At 52.2% G+C, this 21,151-nt stretch overlaps 3 protein-coding genes across 4 annotated transcripts in view; 2 read left to right on the top strand and 1 right to left on the bottom strand.

Annotated features, from left to right (window-relative positions):
- Positions 1-982: 982 nt before the first annotated feature.
- On the top strand, positions 983-5,966 carry DDX5 (DEAD-box helicase 5). The gene is made up of 12 exons (XM_053453215.1): positions 983-1,142; positions 1,876-2,038; positions 2,167-2,263; positions 2,354-2,487; positions 2,570-2,635; positions 2,845-2,986; positions 3,064-3,397; positions 3,530-3,640; positions 3,778-3,839; positions 3,921-3,980; positions 4,992-5,210; positions 5,314-5,966. The coding sequence occupies exons 1-12, from the start codon at positions 1,102-1,104 to the stop codon at positions 5,679-5,681; spliced, it is 1,797 nt and encodes a 598-aa protein (XP_053309190.1). The 5' UTR covers positions 983-1,101; the 3' UTR covers positions 5,682-5,966.
- Positions 5,967-7,936: 1,970 nt separating this feature from the next.
- Positions 7,937-11,912, top strand: POLG2 (DNA polymerase gamma 2, accessory subunit). Of its 2 annotated transcripts, XM_053453412.1 has the most exons (8): positions 7,937-8,446; positions 8,893-9,016; positions 9,230-9,335; positions 9,858-10,025; positions 10,204-10,344; positions 10,570-10,650; positions 11,248-11,348; positions 11,557-11,912. In XM_053453412.1, exons 1-8 carry the CDS (start codon positions 7,978-7,980, stop codon positions 11,720-11,722), a joined length of 1,356 nt encoding a protein of 451 aa, XP_053309387.1. In that variant the 5' UTR covers positions 7,937-7,977; the 3' UTR covers positions 11,723-11,912. The 2 variants fall into 2 exon arrangements, with proteins under 2 accessions (XP_053309387.1, XP_053309388.1); XM_053453413.1 differs by lacking the exon at positions 11,557-11,912 and having other exon boundaries at positions 10,204-10,390.
- Positions 11,913-16,114: 4,202 nt separating this feature from the next.
- The window catches only part of PECAM1 (platelet and endothelial cell adhesion molecule 1), a 7,567-nt gene continuing 2,530 nt past the window's right edge, over positions 16,115-21,151 (bottom strand). The window contains exons 5-15 of the mRNA XM_053452794.1: positions 20,850-21,122; positions 20,275-20,553; positions 19,833-20,123; positions 19,412-19,699; positions 18,830-18,937; positions 18,610-18,637; positions 18,318-18,379; positions 17,612-17,668; positions 17,076-17,132; positions 16,891-16,947; positions 16,115-16,155 (exon numbers count right to left, since the gene is read on the bottom strand). Of these exons, the coding sequence (XP_053308769.1) occupies positions 16,115-16,155; positions 16,891-16,947; positions 17,076-17,132; positions 17,612-17,668; positions 18,318-18,379; positions 18,610-18,637; positions 18,830-18,937; positions 19,412-19,699; positions 19,833-20,123; positions 20,275-20,553; positions 20,850-21,122 (1,541 nt within the window). The remainder of the gene's footprint in view (positions 16,156-16,890; positions 16,948-17,075; positions 17,133-17,611; positions 17,669-18,317; positions 18,380-18,609; positions 18,638-18,829; positions 18,938-19,411; positions 19,700-19,832; positions 20,124-20,274; positions 20,554-20,849; positions 21,123-21,151) is intronic.

Genomic DNA, 21,151 nt, shown 5'->3' with positions numbered 1-21,151 from the left:
AGAGGAAAGGAAGAGCCACGTATCGTGACGCACAAAACCTGGGTCCTAAGGGGTTAAGGGGTTAGACCACGTTCTGAATTATTTTATGCAAAAACGTCCGGGGAGCTGTAACCACCGGGATCACAGCGATACCGGAATATGCCGTGATACCGTGGTGTGGGCAGCGGGTCTCGTGATACCCATGGAGTGGGTGCTTTATCTTGTTATACCCGTGGGGTATTCCATGCAGTGGGTGTCGGGTCTTGTGATACCCGTGGAAAGGGTGGCCGGTCTTGTGATACCCGTGGGGTATTCCATGGTGTGGGTGGCGGGTCTCGCGTTATACTCATGTGTTGAAGGATGCGTGTGCTCTGTGTGCTGGTTGCATGTTGTGGGATGGTAGTGCCCACACAGTACCCCGCACAGATGGTACATCCCACATCCTCTCAGCACTGCCATGTATTAACCTCAAGAGCCGCATCCACTTTACTAGAGAGACGGGGGGGGGTTGTTGTATAATTGAAGCCGCGGGATCTGCAGAGCTTTACTCCCTTACTCTTCGCGTAGCGGCCGTACCGAGGATTAAGACTAATTATTCTTTAATTAGAATTAATATCACATCATAATTATACTAATGATAAATTATCGCATTCATACCGCCAGGGACTAAATTATTCGGCCATTTATCCTACGAGTGTGTCCCAGCGCATCACGAGGTACAATAAGAGGCCAACCCTGTTACTGCGCCTACACCCGCCATTTTTGTTGAGGGCAGCATCCCTTCACAAGCTAACTTATAGAGGTTGCGCCGGTCCGAGCCTCTCACTGCACCTCCAGCCCCACTCTTGTACTCAGTAGAGGTTGACTGAGCCCCCGCTGCGGGATACGTCTGTATGGTCATGCACTGAAGCGGTGGAAACCATTTGCCCCCATTAAAGATGGCGTCTACAAAGCCCGCCCTAGACGCGGAGGGATATGGGTGACGTCAGTGTGACGCATGCCGGCTTCTCTGTGTATATAACCGGCAGGCGGCCACTGAGCAGTTTCCCTTCCCCGGTAACACCCCACACAGGACGGACCTATACAGATACCCTGCGTATCCCCACATACCCAGCAGCAGACATGCCTGGATACAGCGATAGAGACCGCGGCCGCGACAGAGGGTGAGTGACTGGGGCGGCTGCGCGTTTCAGCTGGTGGTTTGATATTACGTGGCCGAGAAACGGGGGAGGCTGGTTTGTAGACCGGGGGATTGCTATGGGCTGGGCAGGTGGTGGTTTCGGTTTTCGATCGGTGTGCGCTGTTTAGCGTTACCAAGCATCTCAGCCACGAGAACTTTGCACAAAATGCCGGCTCTTTGTCTGAACACAAAATGGCGGCCGTGCGGACATAAACTGGCGCGTGCCAGTCCCCGCCCCGAGGCGGAGACTAGCATCTCTTGGCCGGTGTAGCCTTGTTAATGGAGCTGGGCCCAGGAGCTTGCACTCTGAGGCGACCTCATCCCCGGGGCTGCACTTACGGCTGTTTTAGTGGAAGCGCTTGGGATTTCTGCTGCACTCAGTCAATCGGGGGTCCTTACCCCACACACCGAACACTAGGGGTAAACTGCATGGGCGCGTGCTTCCGGTCAGGCCTAGCTGGCTGCCCGGTTTCATTTTTGTTAATCCCGGGCTGGCACTCCGTGTGTGGTTGCACTGGGGTTCCAGGAAGCTGTAAGGGTGGGGGCTGCTGCTGGTTTCTCGCACGGCCTGGAATATTTAGGGGTCGTGAAGGGGGCCTTTATCTTGTATATGACCGGCTCGGGATCCCCCTGGGAAGTGGGCCCGACTCGCTCAACGACGGTACGCGGTCCACTGCTGCGATCTTCAGCGCGTCTAACCTGTAATCCTTTTGTAGCTATGGCGGTGGCCCTCGCTTTGGAGGTAGCAGGGGTGGCCCCTCTGGAAAATTTGGTAACCCTGGTGAAAGGCTCATGAAAAAGAAATGGAATTTGGACGAATTACCAAAATTTGAAAAGAACTTCTACCAGGAGCACCCCGACGTGGTCAAACGCACACCGGTAAGTGGCACGAGACATTCCGCCGTGGCATTCGGTTTGGAGACTGTTGCGCGGAGCAGTCTAATCGCAGTAACTGTCCATTTAACGAGGGAGTCCGTCTCTTCAGCATCTCGCCTTGTTTCTTGCAGCAAGAAGTTGAGCAATACAGACGAAGCAAGGAAATCTCTGTCCGAGGAATTAACTGCCCCAAACCCATCCTGCAGTTTCATGAAGCTAGCTTCCCAGGTGAGTGGCCCTTCCCCTGCCGTGGCGCTTCGGGGGGCTTTTTCTGCCTCTCCCACCGCTGAAAGGTTCTAACGCTTTTGTCCGTTGCAGCCAACGTCATGGAAGTCGTCAAGCGGCAGAACTTCACGGATCCGACTCCCATCCAAGGTCAAGGCTGGCCGGTAGCACTCAGCGGGCTGGATATGGTTGGTGTTGCTATGACCGGATCTGGAAAGACCCTCTCGGTAAGCGCTGACCTCCCATGGCAGTTTAGTGAATGAAGTGGATTTGTGGCCCTTACTAATGTGTTGTAATCTCTAATTACAGTACCTTCTCCCTGGAATCGTTCACATTAATCATCAGCCTTTCCTGCAGCGAGGTGATGGCCCAATTGTGAGTATCTGAAGGCTCCGGGGGTCTCTGTTTAGTGCTGGGGGGGCCCTGATCATTTGGATGGACTTCTCGCTCTGTTAACTTCGGTCTTGGTTTCCATCTCTATCCGGGGGGCCGATCCGAGCAGCTAGGAAACGGTGGTTACCGGTCAGACCCGAGCAGCGGACCCTCGGTAACATCGCTGACCACAACACCTTATTTCATTGCAGCTCCTGGTGCTGGCGCCAACCCGAGAACTGGCTCAGCAAGTACAGCAAGTTGCCGCCGAGTACGGGAGAGCCTGCCGCCTGAAGTCCACCTGCATTTATGGGGGAGCTCCCAAAGGGCCACAGATCAGAGACCTGGAGAGAGGTGGGTACTGTACCAGGTCATGTTTTGGTGAAGAGGGACTGTTGTGACATGGTCTCACAGACTTGTTCTCTGTACAGGCGTGGAAATCTGCATTGCGACTCCCGGCCGCCTCATCGACTTCTTGGAAGCCGGGAAGACCAACCTGAACAGATGCACATACCTGGTCCTCGACGAAGCTGACCGAATGCTCGACATGGGCTTTGAGCCTCAGATCAGGAAGATAGTTGACCAGATTCGGCCTGACAGACAGACGCTGATGTGGAGCGCGACCTGGCCCAAGGAGGTCCGGCAGCTCGCCGAAGACTTCCTCAAAGACTACGTGCACATTAACATCGGCGCCCTGGAGCTGAGTGCCAACCACAACATCCTTCAGATCGTGGATGTCTGTAACGACGGGGAAAAAGACGACAAGTGAGTTCTGCCCCCTCGTCCTGAGGTCTTACCCCAGATGAGGCCCACCTGCCTCCCTGGGGGGTGTCATGGGATGGGATAAGACTTCATACCTTCAGTCCCAACAAGTCGCTAACTGGTTCTCTCTACTAGGCTTGTTCGCCTGATGGAAGAAATCATGAGTGAGAAGGAAAACAAGACCATAGTGTTTGTGGAGACAAAGCGTCGCTGTGACGATCTGACCCGCAAGCTGAGGCGTGATGGGTAAGTAGGGCGCACAGACTGTGGCCCTTGCCTGCTGCGGGACTGCTGCATGTGGCAGATCGTACCGGTTCTGCTCCCGGGGGCCGGTGGGTGAAAAGCAGCTAGATCTGCGCTTCTAATGCCGCATTTTATTTCAGGTGGCCTGCGATGGGAATCCATGGTGACAAAAGCCAGCAAGAGCGTGATTGGGTTTTAAATGGTAAGTGATCCTCCAATGGCAGGTGTTCTGTTACCCGCTTGGTCACCGGGTCCAGTCTAAATCTTCCCTTTAACTTTGCAGAGTTCAAACACGGCAAATCCCCAATCCTGATAGCCACAGACGTTGCTTCCCGAGGCTTAGGTCAGTATATGATACAGTGCCTGCGCCGCGTTCTCCACTCTCCTAAAGAAAGTTTAACTGCTTTCTTTAACCTCTGCCATTCTCTTGAGTTTTGTTTTTCACGAAGGTGCGGTCTTTGTGGCATGGCCTAGGCATGACATTCGGAGGACTCGAGGGGGATGGAGGACTAGTGGAAATCGGCTGGCTGCTTCCAGTCGAGTAGAGAGGTGGAAAGCTGAGAATCGTGTGCCAGTAACCTTCAAAAGGCAGAGACTTTTAATCCTCACCAAAACGGCAATCCTGTGACGTGTACCGTGAGACACGCCTCGCCAGGTCCCATGCTCTGCATGCCTGTTACTCGTAATACACGCTGCGGCAGCGATCGCAGGGTCTGTTTCACTCAGGGCTGACTTGGTGAAGAATCTGCCAAATATTCTTGAGCCTTGACTCACCGGGAGAGCGGGGTTTTGGTTTCTTTGGTTCTAAGCCTTTTGTAGACAAATTGGTGAGTACTGGCACATGAGTGTATAGAGGGGAAGCAGCACTCCTCGCCTCTGCAGACTTTCACGATCCTCCCTCACCTGAACCGTAGTAGTCATGTCAAGACCTGCCAGAGGGGGACAAATTCTCGAGTGAACGCTCGCCTAGACGAGACACAAAGCGTTAGCTAACGTTCTCTTCCCAGCGAGGGAAGGTCACCATGTGTTTCTTGCGGTTGTAAGTTCTTGGCAAGTCCAAGTGGTTCGGTGGCCAGTGTCTTCTAAGTGAAGGGGCCGCTCCGAGGCTTTCATACTGCGGAGAAGCTTTCAGATGTCACTTGACAGTTGGGTTTCTCCGCGGCCGTTGCGTCATGCTGGTAAGGTTTTGGGGTGAGAGACGCCCTCGCCTCCTGCTGCTGTTTCCTAACGCGTCTTCTTTTCAGCCCTGACTCCTCTTTAGCAGGCACGTTGTCTAACTTGTGTTTTTGGTCTGGCTGTTGTGGTGTGCAAATCCTTTGTGCTTCCCTCTTTGCCACACTGCAACACTTTACAGATGTGGAAGATGTGAAATTTGTCATCAATTATGACTACCCTAACTCCTCCGAGGACTATATCCACCGCATCGGCAGGACGGCCCGCAGTAGTAAGACAGGCACGGCGTACACATTCTTTACCCCAAACAATGTGAAGCAAGTGAATGACCTGGTCTCTGTGCTCCGTGAAGCCAATCAAGCCATCAACCCCAAGCTCCTGCAGCTCGTGGAAGATAGAGGTAGGTGCCGGGGCTGTTGTCATGGTTACACATGCATAGGAGGCAGATGTGCTAAGCGTAACACTTCTACGACGGAAACTCACCTGTCCTATCTCTTCCACAGGGCGCTTCAGAGGCAGAGGGATGAATGACCGGCGATACTCTTCAGGCAAGCGGGGCGGGTGGGACAGGGAGAATTACGACCGCGGGTTTGGAAAAAGGGACTTCGGCAACAAGTCCCAGAATGGCTTCGGAGGACAGTCTTTTGGCAACGGCAGCGCCTACTCAAACGGCTTTAACGCAAGCGCACTGCAAGGAGGCTTCAGAGGCACCGCTCAGACCGGCACCTACCAAAACTATGACGCCACTCAGCAGTTTGCTGCCACCATGCAGAATGGAATGAACCAGCCAGCATACACTTACCCGGCTGCCGCCGCAGCTGCCGCACCTTCCATGTTGGGCTACGCCATGCCGGGAACGTACCCCCAGTGAGACCGCCGCTCTTTCTTTTTTTTTTTTTTTTTTTTACCCTTGCTGTTTTGTGTTTCCCGAACTAAGTAGTTTATTTAAGAGTCGTAAGGATGAGCAGGGATCTGCTGTGCAGCGGTAACTGGTGCACTTTCACTATTTAAGTTGACTGTTTCTCTACATTCCTGACGCAGTTTTAGTTTTTTGTACTAGAAAATACAGCCAGTGTTTTCACACGTCTATGTACAGTGATTTGGAGTACTGTAAAGGAGGCAGTGCATGGCCTTCAATAAAGATCATTTAACTCAACGCAATGTGTTGTGTCCGTGTGTGGGGGGGGGGGTTGGGGGGTGTGATAGGGGCATGAGAGGTGGTGGCTGGCATAGGGGTGTGGGAAGTGGCAGGTGGGGGGGTGCAGCACTAGAATAGGGGCATGGGAAGCAGTGGGTGGTGGAAGGCAGTGACCTGTTGTGTAACCTGATCACCTCAAAGACTGTTAAATTTAAAGCCCTCTAATCCGATGTCTCGGCCGCCTCCAAAGCCTTAAATATCCTAACAAACCCTTAAAACTAAAGCTGAAGACTATCCGCACATGCACGTTACCCTCCCCATGTAGCGTGTTAAGGTGATAACGCACATGTACCAGCTGTTCAATTGAATTTACATGTCACATGGGGGAGTAACGCGCATGTACCAGCCGTTAGAATACCATTTGTTAAGCAATCAAACATTTTAACACCCAAACCTCTTCCCTACAACCAGAACACACTCGGAACCCATTTTAACTTCCTGTTCCAGGGATCATTCGCCCTCCCCATTCGGTTGATCTGGGCGGGAGGGCGGTGTAATTGATGAAATCACTAGATCTGCCGCCTTTCTGCAGGGGGAATCATGTAAACGCGCGCCTCGCTACTGGAAGCTGACATGATGGCGCAGGGCGACCCCAAAACGTGAGAATGGATTGACCCTCAGCGGACACTGTACCAGGTGCTGAGGCGCTAGCACGCTAGGCATTGGTCCGCAAGAGCGAGGCTTAGAACGCACGAAGCGCGCCTCCTTCCTGGAAGTGGATTCCTATTGCGTATGCAAGTTAGCTCCGCCCTTTACATGTGATTGGTCTTTTTTTTTTTTCAGGAGTGAGGCTGAGGTTGTTATGCACCGCCTTCTTTCTGTCATTGGCCGACAGGACACCAGAGCGAGGCGTGCAACGCACATGGAAGGAGCAGGGGGTAAGGTAATGGCATGGAGTTCGGCGCTGTACATCACTGACAGGAGTGCCCAATCCCGTCCCCGGGCAAGGTCTCAGCTCCGGATAATAGACAACCCTCAGAGTCACGGATTGGCCCCTTCCAGCACAGCCCCAGGGGCCACACAAGGGGGTATGCACCCCAGTTATAAAGCAGCAGGGGGGGGTATGCACCCCAGATATAAAGCTGCGGGGGCTATGCACCCCAGTCATAAAGCAGCGGGGGGGGGGTATCCACCCCAGTTATAAAGCAACGGGGGGGTTATCCACCCCAGTTATAAAGCAGCAGGGGGGGTATCCACCCCAGTTATAAAGCAGCAGGGGGGGTATCCACCCCAGTTATAAAGCAGCGAGGGGGGGTATCCACCCCAGTTATAAAGCAACGGGGGGGTTATCCACCCCAGTTATAAAGCAGCAGGGGGGGTATCCACCCCAGTTATAAAGCAGCAGGGGGGGTATCCACCCCAGTTATAAAGCAGCAGGGGGGGTATCCACCCCAGTTATAAAGCAACGGGGGGGTATCCACCCCAGTTATAAAGCAGCAGGGGGGGTATCCACCCCAGTTATAAAGCAGCAGGGGGGGTATCCACCCCAGTTGTAAAGCAGCAGGGGGGGGGTATCCACCCCAGTTATAAAGCAGCAGGGGGGGTATCCACCCCAGTTATAAAGCAGCAGGGGGGGTATCCACCCCAGTTATAAAGCAGCAGGGGGGGATCCACCCCAGTTATAAAGCAGCAGGGGGGTATCCACCCCAGTTATAAAGCAGCAGGGGGGGTATCCACCCCAGTTATAAAGCAGCAGGGGGGGATCCACCCCAGTTATAAAGGAGGGGGGTATCCACCCCAGTTATAAAGCAGCAGGAGGGGTATCCACCCCAGTTATAAAGCAGCAGGGGGGGATCCACCCCAGTTATAAAGGACGGGGGTAGAGCCGCGCGTTCTCTGCTGGGTGTTGCGATAATTAACGTCGTTCGCGTTTCTCTGTCTCCAGTCTGTACAGGAAGTCGGTTCCCCGCACCGCCGGCTGTCGCCTGAGCTGTAATTACGGTTAAAGTCTCACCGTCTGAACGTGGATATGGCCGGTTCTAGTGTCGGCAAAGCCAGGACTTGGTGCAGCCGAGTGAATTTACACGTCTATAAAAACGGATCCGGCACTCGGAGGCTCTCGGGGGGTTCCGGTGACCGGCTGCAGGAAGTCCTGTTTGATCTGTGTCGGCGCAGGCACTTTATAACGGGAGACAAATTGACAGAGGGGTCTCTTCTGAGAGGAAGCCATGGCCTCGGGCCGCTAGGAAAGGAGCTGCAGAAAAACCTGGTGAACGGCTGGTGGGACTCGGTGGTTTTACGCAGAGACGACGTTCTAGCGATTGACTCCCCGCATCACGTCCCCCCGCAAACCACATCAGGAACCCCGTTAAAGACAATATGGGGCGACAGCCGGAGGTCCCGGCTCCAAACCGGAGATTTAACCAAAGAGCGGCCCGTCCCCTCGCTCCTGGACAGAGAAAGCCCCCGATGGACGCTGAGAGGGGATCTTCTCTATGGTAAAAACCAGCACTTTAGGGGTGGATGTGCAGACCCTTCCATAGTAATGAGGGATCCGGGGTGCAGAGCGTCCGCCTACAGTCTGCCGTGAGGTTATACCATGCCAATGACGTCACGAGTTTGCAGCGTGTATTATTATTACTATCATTGTCTTTTATTTACATAGCGCCAACAGTTTACGCAGCGCTTTGTATGACATCGCAAGGTGGCTCCGTCTCTTGTACGTCTTCCGTGTCAGGAGCACCTGACGTGAGAACAGGTGGACGCGTGGAGCCAACGCACACGTGGGGCAATCCACTTGTTGTCGTGTCGGGGTTGTCTGGGCTCCGGGGGGGCAGGTAGAGGGTAACATGCGTGGACCGCCTTCCTGCACCCAGTTTTTGGTAATCCATGAACCAATCAGGTGCCGTCTCTGATCTTGTCTCCCACGTTTTGGGGATTCCAGGTGCTCTCCAGCAATACGTTCCGTGCCTGGAGCTGATGAGTAAGAGGCTTCCGTTTGGCGTAGCGGAGATCGGGAAGTGCTTTCATCCCATTCCTGGCGAGACGGACTCCGCGGAGCTCTCTGGGTACGAGACAACCTCCGTTATCAGCCAGCCGGGTCTATTCACTAAAGCTCTTTGACCCACTATACATGATGAAGGGCCAAACCAATTAACCTCTTCTGGAACAGCTTGGCCCAGCTATAGTTACCGCAGTGGGCCAGCCCTTTGTGTCTCGCCGCTTGCGTTGATACGTTGCTGTTGCTTTATGATAAATGATCTGGATCTTTCCTGTTGAAGGATTGGAGAGAGGACGGCGGCGTCTCTGACCTGGTTCAGCGCGGCAAAAACTGCAGGCCGATGGCGAGATTACTGGCTGCGCCAGAGACTGCTGTGGTGGCAGAAGGTGTGTAATTTCCCATTTTAGGGGAATCTTCTCAATCGGTTTAACCTGTGTGCTAGTGTGAGTGTCTGGGTGTGTGTGAGTGAGTGTTGAATGTTTAGTGGTGTTGGTGTGTGTGAGTGTTGAATGTTTAGTGGTGTTGATGTGGGTGTGCGTGTGTGAGTGTGGAATGTTTAGTGGTGTTGATGTGAGTGTCTGGGTGTGAGTGTTGAATGTTTAGTGGTGTGAGTGTCTGGGTGTGCGTGTTGAATGTTTAGTGGTGTTGGTGTGAGTGTGCGTGTGAGTGTTGAATGTTTAGTGGCGTGAGTGTCTGGGTGTGCGTGTGAGTGTTGAATGTTTAGTGGCGTGAGTGTCTGGGTGTGCGTGTGTGAGTGTTGAATGTTTAGTGGTGTGAGTGTCTGGGTGTGAGTGTTTGTGTGAGCTCTGGCTCCGCCCCTGTTCTGTACACGGACAGTGTGATGCGTGCTAAGAACACGCATGTAGAGAATAGATACCTGCGGCTGACCGCTGCCTTTTTACCCCTAGTTTGCCCAGAGCCCGTCCAGATTCAGCGCCATGGAGCAACCGGAGGGCCACAGCAGGACGACTCGAATATATTATCACTTCCCCTGGGGAAAGGAACCAATTGAAAGTGTCTGCAGTATGGATGACTCCGCCCTCTTACAGATGCACCCTGGGAGCACCAAGCTGCACGTATGATAGAAAATCCTTTTCTGTCTGTGAAGCCGGTTCCACGTGTGATTTCAGGCCACTGTCCACTTAGCGGTGCTGCTGTGTTTTGTAAGAGCTGAGGGGAGAGCGTTCGGCCCCCGTGGTGCCGCCGTTCTGGGTGTTTTACTAAGCATCGCGACCCCCCGTTTCTCTCTTCCAGGGCCGAGATGGGAGGAAGTCGGTGACCCCGCATGTCGTGTGGGTGAGCGGGGACCTGGAGCGCGGGGTTCTGGCCTGCCTATCAGACGCCCTGCAGCCGGCAGAGAACCTGTCACCCCAAAGCAAGGACAGGAGAAGGGAGGTGGGCTGCTGCGTAGTTACATGTGTGTGGCAGAGACCCCCTGCAGGTTAGACCTGTGATCAGAGCCGGGGGGGTGTTGGGGTTGGAGTTAAAATCTCGGGAGTAAATCTGTCGGATGCAGTAAGCGTGTCATAAAAGCCCCCCCCGGAGACTCAGGGGTAGAAAGGGTTAATCTAAAACAATCTAAAACAGCAGGTTTTATCCAGTAAATGATTTTATTTCTAGGTCCTGAAACTTCATCCTTCGTTGGCACCGGTTAAAGTGGCCGTGGACATGGGAAAAGGACTGGCCGTGGACCTGAGACTGGTCAGTACGTGGGCTGACAGTCATCATGTTCTGAGCTTCTTTAGCCAAACGGTTAATTCTGTGGCTACTGGGGCTCCCCGCGGCATCACAAAAAGAGCCGGCCGTGTGGTGTATAATGCCGGCCGTGTGGTGTATAATGCCGGCCGTGTGGTGTATAATGCCGGCCCTGTGGTGTATAATGCCGGCCGTGTGGTGTATAATGCCGGCCGTGTGGTGTATAATGCCGGCCGTGTGGTGTATAATGCCGGCCGTGTGGTGTATAATGCCGGCCGTGTGGTGTATAATGCCGGCCGTGTGGTGTATAATGCCGGCCCTGTGGTGTATAATGCCGGCCCTGTGGTGTATAATGCCGGCCCTGTGGTGTATAATGCCGGCCGTGTGGTGTATAATGCCGGCCGTGTGGTGTATAATGCCCGCCCTGTGGTGTATAATGCCCGCCCTGTGGTGTATAATACCGGCCCTGTGGTGTATAATGCCGGCCCTGTGGTGTATAATGCCGGCCCTGTGTCATGGATACGTCATTGCATGATTGTGTAGTACAAAGCTGTCGGTCCGATACGTGGACGGGTAACACTGTGGGCTGGGGCTGCTTTGCAGGTTTGCCAGGGCATTTCTGACGAGCTGCGTGGCAGTGGGATCTCCGTGTGGCCGGGTTACCTGGAATCCTTACAGACCCCCGTGGAGAAAGTCTTCGCAAAGTGAGTGAAACAGAACGTTTGTGTTATTAATATTGTCGGCAGATTTGGGGTTAATAAACAGAAGAGCGCAGTCCGTCCTGCCGTCTGACGCGCTGTCATTCTGTGCCACGGAATGTGTGTCACGGAATGTGTGTCACGGAATGTGTGTCACGGAATGTGTGTCACGGAACGTGTCCAGAATAGAAGCTGAGTGTTGCTTGCTCTGCAGATACGACGAGATGGGAATCCTGTTCACAGTCCTGGTGAGCGAGAATACGCTGGAGAACGGGCTCCTCCTGCTGCGCAGCCGCGACACCACGTTAAAGGAGACCACGCATGTGTCCAAGGTGCGCCGGTTCCTGGAACAGTACATCGTGGCTGCCAAGAACTTGTGAGCCCGCAACACCCAGAGAACGCGCGCCACGGCAGCTGGGGCTGCGGGAAAGAGCTGCTGTCTGTATCGTGGGGGATCCGGATCCTGCAGGGCATCTTTCTGTACCACGCGGAACTCCACGTGGATTCATGGTATGACCGCACCACGCGGCTCCTCCCTAAACTATTTCACAATGTAGAAGAACACGAAGTCCGTGGCAGAAAAAAAAATGTCTGCGAATTCTGTTATTTCTCCCAAAATCTATGACCTCTATAATCACATCAGGACCGTGGCCCGTTCACCTGGCAGCGGCACATCCAGGGAGACCACGCTTGATGAGCATTTCTAGCCCTTACCCACCGGCTTGCTATATCAGCACTAGCTGTAGCTCCTGGCTAGGAGACCGTGCCTCGTGGCACAAGTATAGTCAACGGACCACAAGCGTCCCTTTAAATGGTGACGGCGCATGTACTTCCCAGCGCAGCCTGCAGGTGGCACCCCTGGTAAAGCATGTAGTCTGGCATCTCCTGGTGTTAGGGGCCCCTGGGGTTCACTTCCTTGTCTTTGTAGTCTTTTTTGGGGGGGGTTATGAAAATGTGATGACGGGGGGGGGCGCACATCCCGGATTATTTCATTTGGGAGCAAGGAGTCCCACCGAGAGCATCTGTGGACGAAAGGCTTTCTGTATAAAGAATATACAGTGCCCCCCCCCCGTATACGTATGTATATAATATAACATTATATATATATATGTATATAAAAATAATATGAGCTGGAGGGGGGATCGCTCGGCCGGAGCAGTGATTGAGGAAAAGAAAGCATCATATCTAAGAAAGGAAGAGACTTCTTGATGAACTCTCCATCCCTCCTCGTACGCCAGAGACAACAAACACGCGAGAGAGCGTCCCGTCCTGGACACGATGTCCCGGAATCACACGGCGGCTCTCTACACCCTCTGTACAGAACCATCGCGTCTCCCCCCGATATTTCCATATCGGAAGATTTGCTGTTTACCACCGCTGCTGGGAGTCTGCTCTAGTGTGTCATGTCTACCAGCCATCATATTAAGAACGTTACAGGGATTAAGGGCTGGCGGTCTCGGGGAGGTCATTCTAATGAGCGGATGTCTCATTATTGGTCAAAAACAAACAATCTCAGGAAGCAGTGGGAACAGCGAGCGGGGAAGAAGGGGCAGCTTTGGCCCCCATGGAGTCTTAAATAAGGCCAGGGTTTAACTAGTTCCTGGCCATGCTGGGGCTAATCAGACACCTGCGTAAATTCCTTCACAATCACAGGAAGCTGATGTTTGCAGGACGATCGCCCGTTAAATAACTAGACTGTGAGCTCATTGGGCCAGGGTCACCTATTCCGTCTATGTGTGGGGTCAGCGAGGGGGGGCTTCGTATCCTACCTTTAAATTGCAAGCTCCTTGACAAATGTTTCTTTTCCTGCTCTGTGTCCGGCGTTGAGCGTCACTCGAGCTGTAAATGAAAACATACAAGAGATCGGACGTTCATTTACTAAAACAGTCCGGCCCCGGGAGCCGAGGGCTGAGCGGCGGAGCCGCGTGCGACTGCCCCGCTTTGATCCGCAGCGCTAGGAAGCAGACAGTTTGTAAAATCAGTCAGCGCTTCGGAGGAAGCAGCTGCCATTGATCTGACAGGACAGAGACCTTTCCCAGGCTGTCTCTTCGTGGCTTCAAAGGGACAGGAAATATATAAGCGGCCTTCAAACGGCAGAGAACGATACGCAGGGTCGCCACACGGCCATAACAGAGCCCTTTCCACCCGAGCAAGGATCAGGGGCAAGCAGAGAAGGGAAAATGATAGGGGAGAGAGAGAGCAGCACGAGCAGGGCAAAGGGGAGAGAGCGAGCGGCACGAGCAGGGCAAAAGAGAGAAGAGAAGGGGAGAGAGCGAGCGGCACGAGCAGGGCAAAGGAGAGAGAAAGCGAGCGGCACGAGCAGGGCAAAGAAGAGAAGGGGAGAGAGCAAGCAGCACGAGCAGGGCAAAGGAGAGAGAAGGGGAGAAAGCGAGCGGCACGAGCAGGGCAAAGGAGAGGGAAGGGAAGCACAGAGGAGGGAGAATTAAACAAAACAGAGAACATTTTAAACTTTCACTCCAATTTCATGGTAATGTTCCAGGAATCGGCGTCCCCGAATAAAGCCCCGTTACCTTTAGGCCCCATGAGAGGGGTGACAGGGTTTCCCAAGTCTGCGTCCTCAGCCACGTGAATTTGGGTTCAGTAAAGACTAAAGCGACCCTCCTCTCACAGCCAGAGGATCAGCCTCGGCCATTATTTAACCCGGCGGGCTGCAAAAATCCCACCCCTGCCACCAAACACACAAAGCTAGCGCCACGAACACGTATAATATATATATATATATATATACATATATACATATATACACGTATAATATATACATACCTATAATATATATACATGTATAATATATATACACCTATAATATATATACACCTATAATATATACATGTATAATATATATATATATACACGTATAATATATATACACCTATAATATATATATACACGTATAATATATACACCTATATATACACCTATAATATATATATAGATACGTATAATATATACATATATACACGTATAATATATACATATATACACGTATAATATATAATATAATGAGATAGAATGGGAGACGTCGGAATATTGTTATAAAACCTTTATTTACAACAATCAATTCAGCACAAAAGAAGCGATTCTGTTACTGTGGATGAAAGTCCAGTCTTTATTGTTATACGAGGGAGGCAGCAGAGCAGGACAAGGCGACGGCCGCAGCCAATCAGCAGCTTCGTGCGGTGGTCTCCGCACCGGATACGTGGCGTCGTCTCGGGGGCCGGGAGGTTCCTGGTGGTGGCACCGAAGGTTTTTTTCTGGATTATGAAGTAATAATACAGGGAGGCCAATGAGCTCGAGGCGTCCAAATCTTTGATGAAGGATGTGGAATATTTTTAAGTTATCTTCTTCCAGAAACGGATTTAGAAAGAAGCTTCACACGTGTACCGAGACACGACCCACGGAAGTCATGCGCGGACTCCGAGTGGGTGCTCCACGCACAGCAGAGATTAAAAAGGAAAGGCGCTGCTATACAGGGACCCGGCAAACCCAGCGATGGCGTCCGTACGGCCCACGTCTCCATTCTCCCCTCACTTGGATGATAAACAAGAGCTGTAACTGGAATTTAACCTTAACAACGCCAGAGAGATCACAAAGCATCACAGGCTGTCCCGGCACAGGAAGAGGTTAACCAAGAAGCATTCATTATTTCCTCGTGGATCACCTGTTCACGGCACTGCTTTACACAGGTCGACTCCTATCAATAAATTCCCGGGGTGTTTGTCGGGGTCTGCTCCATCTCTCCAGGATTGTTTTTGCCCCATGGGCCTGGGGGGGTGGGGCTGTTAGTTGGCGTCAGGAAAGCCTTCTGGCCCCTGTAGATACAAAGCAAAGCGAGAAATTGGTGAACGATAAGAGACCAAGCGCCGTCTTATTTGGAAGGGGCCACATTATACCCCCGGATTATACCCGTGGATCTTCTTAATCATTGATTGATTATCAATCACCGACCTTCTCATCGGCCAGCTGCATTGGTTAGACCCACCAGCTACTACTACTACCCGACTCCTTTTAGCCACACGCGTGGCTCGTCATATCTTTGCTTTGCCGGCACAGGTCGCCGGCTAACACATCCCTGGCCACCGTCCCGTTACGCCCAGGGATATGTCTTACCCAGATTATTTTTACAGATATATTTACCGCTTAATATTTAGGCAAGAAACAATGAAACGCTATATCAAAATCACAGAACATAAACAGACAAACCGCTAATTTGTTTAAGTAAACGTATTGGGAACGAGCGCCAGCGAAGGAGCCGTCATCCCCTCCGGTCCCGGCCGCGGCTTGGAAGATATTAAATGAATGGAGTCTCGCGGTGGGGAAATGGGAGTGGATTTCCTTCCTCAGCGCTCTGTTGACATGTTCCTCGCTCAGTAAAAGAAAGGCCTCTTTGAAAACATATTTGAGGAAATATCTTAACAATGAGAAGCCACCTTAGCCAAGAATGACTAATTTCACATTGTTTGCTGGGCTGTGGCGAGAATGCTTGTTTTTTCCCTAGTTTACGAAACGTGTTTCTACAATCATCATCATCATCAGACACCAGGAAGGCTGATCCCAGCGGTGTCACGGCGGACGGCTCCGTGGGATTAGAAAGTAATAATGACTCGGATTAACGTGCCATGCCCGAGCCACAGCTTTTTGTACATCTCTTTCTCACTATGCCACGTTCCCCCACCTGCCCCTGTCCAGGCATCACCCGGGTATCTGCCCCGCAGGGGGGGGGGGACGGGGGTATAAGCTCGGAGAACCTTATGTCAGAAATAGATACTCACGTTCTCATTGGCTTCGACAGCATCTGCGAAAAAAATAAAACCAATTAAAGAAAGCCAAAAAACAGCTGGATTTGGTTCCAACCTATAATAACCAGATATTAAAAGCCGCGGCCGCCCAGCCCTGGGGAGCAGGATGTCCCCCCCACCAGATAATGAAATAAAGTCAATAAAACCGGGCTCCCTTTGGGGATTCGGAGGAATTTTTGTGACTCTGGCGACCGCTGTTTATTTACAGTCAGTTTCCCCCAAAGTGATCTGTCGGGCTGGAGAAATGGGAGCTGTTCACCCGGCGCTGTCCTTATCTGAGCCAAACACTTTTCCTGTCCATCACTCAGGAAGAACGAGCGCTTTAACAATGTTTTCCAGCTCTTCCAAAAATAACCTCGGACTCGGACCGCCTCGTGTGAATGCGAGCAGGTGCTCGGTACCGCTATGTGAGAGCAGCTTAATATTCGGCCAGCCTGCGCCGTTTGTTTTTTTCCAGACATGACGCATTTGGATAATCACAAAAAACGAAACTTGTCATAGGAAAGCCAACAAACACCCAGCGATGGAAACCATAAAGGGCTGATTGGGACCTGGAGAAGAACCAGTACTCTGTTCTGGAAAAAGGATTTCTCATTCCTGCAAATCGGGACGACGGCACAAATGAAAAGAATAATAAATTGGGGGCATAACGCTCCTAACCGTCTGCGCCATTAGCAGTTGGGGTCCGCACGGCGGTCCGATCCATCCCCTCCCTACGTCTCTTTACTCACCGCGGTCACACTTTACGATTTCGCTATAAACTGTCTCTGTCCCCTTCGTTACCGGAGCTGGAAAACGCATTGGACACAATCAGTAAGCGTCACCTCCTGCACTCCTGCGCCTGTCATTTGCCCTCATCATCCTCTCATTGATTTATAACATATTGCGTGTTTAATGCCATGCAGTTATCAGGTACCTCGGACGGGTGAGGCCGTGTCCACCTCCACTTCTGTATACGCCACGTCACTATTTCCTGGAAAAAAACCAAAGTTTAGACATTAGGGGCGACACGTGACTGCGATGCCACGGACTGCGTTACATCCCGTGTTTTATAAGATAACTTTACAAGAAATTATGAGCAGATCCCACCAATAAAGCTACTAATACGCGGCAGGAATGGGGCACTAAGGGGGCAGAAGCCAGATCCGCAGGGCAACCAGGTTCCCGGCGGGGGCAGGAGGGACCAGGGCCGCCGAAACATGTCAGCACAGATTACACGGCCTCCTGCTATCAGGTACGTAACAGAATAACTGGATCTTATCAGGCAACATAACACGTGACATGCGATACGGTACACGCGATACGGTACACGCGATACGGTACATGCGATACGGTACACGCTATACGGTACATGCGATACGGTACATGCGATAAACATGGACCAGGATTTTAATGCCGAATGCTGTTCTCTGGGGCAGACATTTCTGTAGGTTTAGGACCATTCTTCTTTACCTATGTTTTCCCCTGAATTGTTAACAACATGGTTTCCGTCTTCATTTTGAACGGATCCTGCAACAAACAAGATGAGGGTTACAGACCAGATAGCAGCAGCAGACCCGACGCAGAAAGACGGGCCGACGCAGAAAGACGGGCCGGCGCAGAAAGACGGGCCGGCGCAGAAAGACGGCCCGGCGCAGAAAGACGGGCCGACGCAGAAAGACGGGCCGACGCAGAAAGACGGCCCGACGCAGAAAGACGGCCCGACGCAGAAAGACGGCCCGACGCAGAAAGACGGCCCGACGCAGAAAGACGGCCCGACGCAGAAAGACGGGCCGACGCAGAAAGACGGGCCGACGCAGAAAGACGGCCCGACGCAGAAAGACGGCCCGACGCAGAAAGACGGCCCGACGCAGAAAGACGGCCCGACGCAGAAAGACGGCCCGACGCAGCAGGTAGGCTGGCTGGGGTCCACTCGGGAATCTAATCTAAATTCTAGCTTTTATGTCCTGAATCTCAGGCAACAAGCCGAACGCCGACCCACCTGCGCGCTACGGTTTGGCACAAAGCAATGGCCGACTCGGGAGGAGGCAAAGCTCGGGCAGGATTAGGAATTTAGGGGATTAGGGCATTTGTGATTGTGAGTGCCTTCGTGGTGCGTTTCTTTAGCCCACTTATGTGCTGAGGTCGGGTCTAAAGGCACCCGTGACTTCTAACTCACCAATGTAAGAATCCTCGGCTTTTGCGTTTTTTTCTTTGTTTGAACCGGTGGCATTTGGTGTTCTGAAATGCAACAAGAGATAGAGTTAACAGCTAAACATAAAGGGTTAACAGTAACATCACCACCTTTTAATAGATCCAGACATCGAATGCTAACATTAATGTGGACGTGCGAGGTTCAGTCACAGAGAAACTCCCTGGATAGCAACATTTAGTGAGTGTGGTCCATTAAATCCATACACATATATCAGGGGTTAATGATCAGCGCAGATGATGCTCGCCTATATACATACCCAGCCATATCGAGGGCAACTTCTAGGCCTGTAAATGGAAACAGAAAGGGTCTCTGAACAGCGGCTTCCACATATTTTACATAGAAACACTGTGAAGAACATATAGCATTGGGGGGGAATAATACACTGAAGGGACAGAGATATAGGGACGTGGATAGAGGGGTATCTATTAGATAGATATATGGAAAGACATATCACATTTAAGCACAGCCTTCCTTACCCTTTTTCTTCTTATTCAGGTAAAAGTATAATGAGATGATTATCACAGCCACGATGATGAAAATCACAAAACTGCCGATCACTCCTTTCTTCCAGTTAGCAAGAACGGCTGCAAACGAAAGCAACGAAACAAGTCATACCCTAGGAGCAGCGGAGGGGAGAAGAGCGGGCGAGAGAGTGGGGAGAAGAGCGGGCGAGAGAGCGGGGAGAAGAGCAGGTTCGGAGTGCGCGAGGAGAAGGGCCAGTCAGCGCCCAGGGAGAAGGGCCGGTCAGCGAGCAGGGAGAAGGGCCGGTCAGCGAGCAGGGAGAAGAGCCGGTCAGCGAGCAGGGAGAAGGGCCAGTCAGCGAGCAGGGAGAAGGGCCGGTCAGCGAGCAGGGAGAAGGGCCAGTCAGCGAGCAGGGAGAAGGGCCAGTCAGCGAGCAGGGAGAAGGGCCGGTCAGCGAGCAGGGAGAAGGGCCGGTCAGCGAGCAGGGAGAAGGGCCGGTCAGCGAGCAGGGAGAAGGGCCGAGCAGTGCGAGGAGACAACCCAGATCAGTGACAGCCCAGTGAGGCAAATGGCAAACTACAAAAGGGGAATCTGACCTTTCATGGCTACAGCATGGCTCTGTAGGCTGTGCTGGGCACGGTTCGACGCTTTGCAGAAGTAACTTCCATCTTCCTCTTTGTTAAACGGCGACACCACGTACTCGGCATGGTGCTTGTACACACTGGTGGCATTTTTCAGGACGAGATCTTTTCCTTTCTTAACATAAAAGTGAAATTCAATGGGGAAAGTGCCGCCTTCTACCGAGCACACCAGGCTTAGCTCAGTCCCTTCCTGCACATCCCCGTCATTCGGTATCGTGACAAACTGGACACCTTTAACAGGAGCTGCAGGGAGACAAGAGCAGCAGTCAGCGAGGGGTTAAGACAGCTTTGTGTATGTATGGAAGGATGGATGTAAGGATGGCTATGCCAGCCCCATGCGCCCAAATCTACCCGCATGTTACAATTCTCAACGTACTTATAACAGGGATGTTAATGGTGTCGCTGGAGTGGTTATACCGAGTGTTTCTGTTGGCGGCGAGGCATCGGTACATCACCAGATCCTGTGACTTGGTCACATTAACCTTAAATACTGCTGGCTTTTTGCTGGTCACCTCCACCATGCCCAGCAGCTCGGTTCCACGGAACAGCGAGTACGTGATAGGAAGAGTCCCATTGTGGGACCAACAGCTCAGCTCTATGGTGTCTCCCAGAACCACCATGCGGTGTCCGCTGCTTTCATGCGCGAGAACCGGCTTTGACACGGGAGCTGCAAATATCAGAAGATTAGTGTGAATGAGAACAGGAACGGGAAGCAGGAATACCTCGCTGCAGGAGAGACTGGAGGGGAGAGCACAAAGAAACAGACTCCCCGAGAGCACCCGCCACGTCATCCACACCCCGCCAGACACGGGACTCACCGTGGACCTTGACGTGGACTGGATCACTTGTCTTGGTGATGTTAGACATGGTGATCTCACACGTGTAGGATCCTGTGTCCGCCTCCTTTACTGCTGTGCTGTATTTGCCTCCAATGTTCATCTGTTTCCTGAAGTCCTTGTTCTTTAGTAAATAAAAGCTCTGGTTGCTCAAAACGTCCCACTTTAATCCAGGAACCGCGCATGACAGAGGCAATATATCCCCTTCATTTAAGTTTAAATTCCTGACATTGGCGTGGAGTCGTGGCCTTGGGAACAGCTCTGCAATCAGCAACAAATGGGGAGAAAGTGGGAAATATCAGTGCGGCCAGAGACACAGAATTACAGGTGACACGGATCTCCTGCGTACAATTACACCTTCCTCCTGGACCTTGTTCCAGTCACGTGGACACAATAAGAAAAGGTCAAAAAAACAACTTTATTAATAATAAAATCCCTCTCCCGGCACAGGAAAACCTGAAGCCCTAAATAAACGTTTTTGACGATTCCCCTGCTCCAGCAGAGATCGGCACCGGGGTCTACGTCATCGGAGAGCAGCCCGAGACACCTGAATTTACCTGTCACAGCGACAAAGATGCTGCTGCTCTTCGAAGCCTTCCTCAGTTCCGCTTTGCAGGTGTACTGCCCCATGTGAGCGACGGTGGCGAGCTGCGAATAGAAGGCGTTCCCCGTCTTGGAGCTTTTCAGAATCTGCTTATCCTTCTGGATAGTGATTTCCACCTCCTCGGAGATGGCCGGAGATGTCTGGACCGAGCACGTGACGGACAGGTTTCTCCCTTCCGTGAAGTTGAGAGATGGCGAGACTTCGATTCTTGGGGTAGAAAAAAGTTCTGTGGAAATGCGTTTCTCGGGTTAATAA

This window comes from Spea bombifrons, chromosome 13, assembly GCF_027358695.1.
Source record: "Spea bombifrons isolate aSpeBom1 chromosome 13, aSpeBom1.2.pri, whole genome shotgun sequence".
NCBI classification, from domain to species: Eukaryota; Metazoa; Chordata; class Amphibia; order Anura; family Pelobatidae; genus Spea; species Spea bombifrons.
Note: the sequence above shows the minus strand (reverse complement) of the source record. Positions and strands in the feature narration are given on the sequence as shown.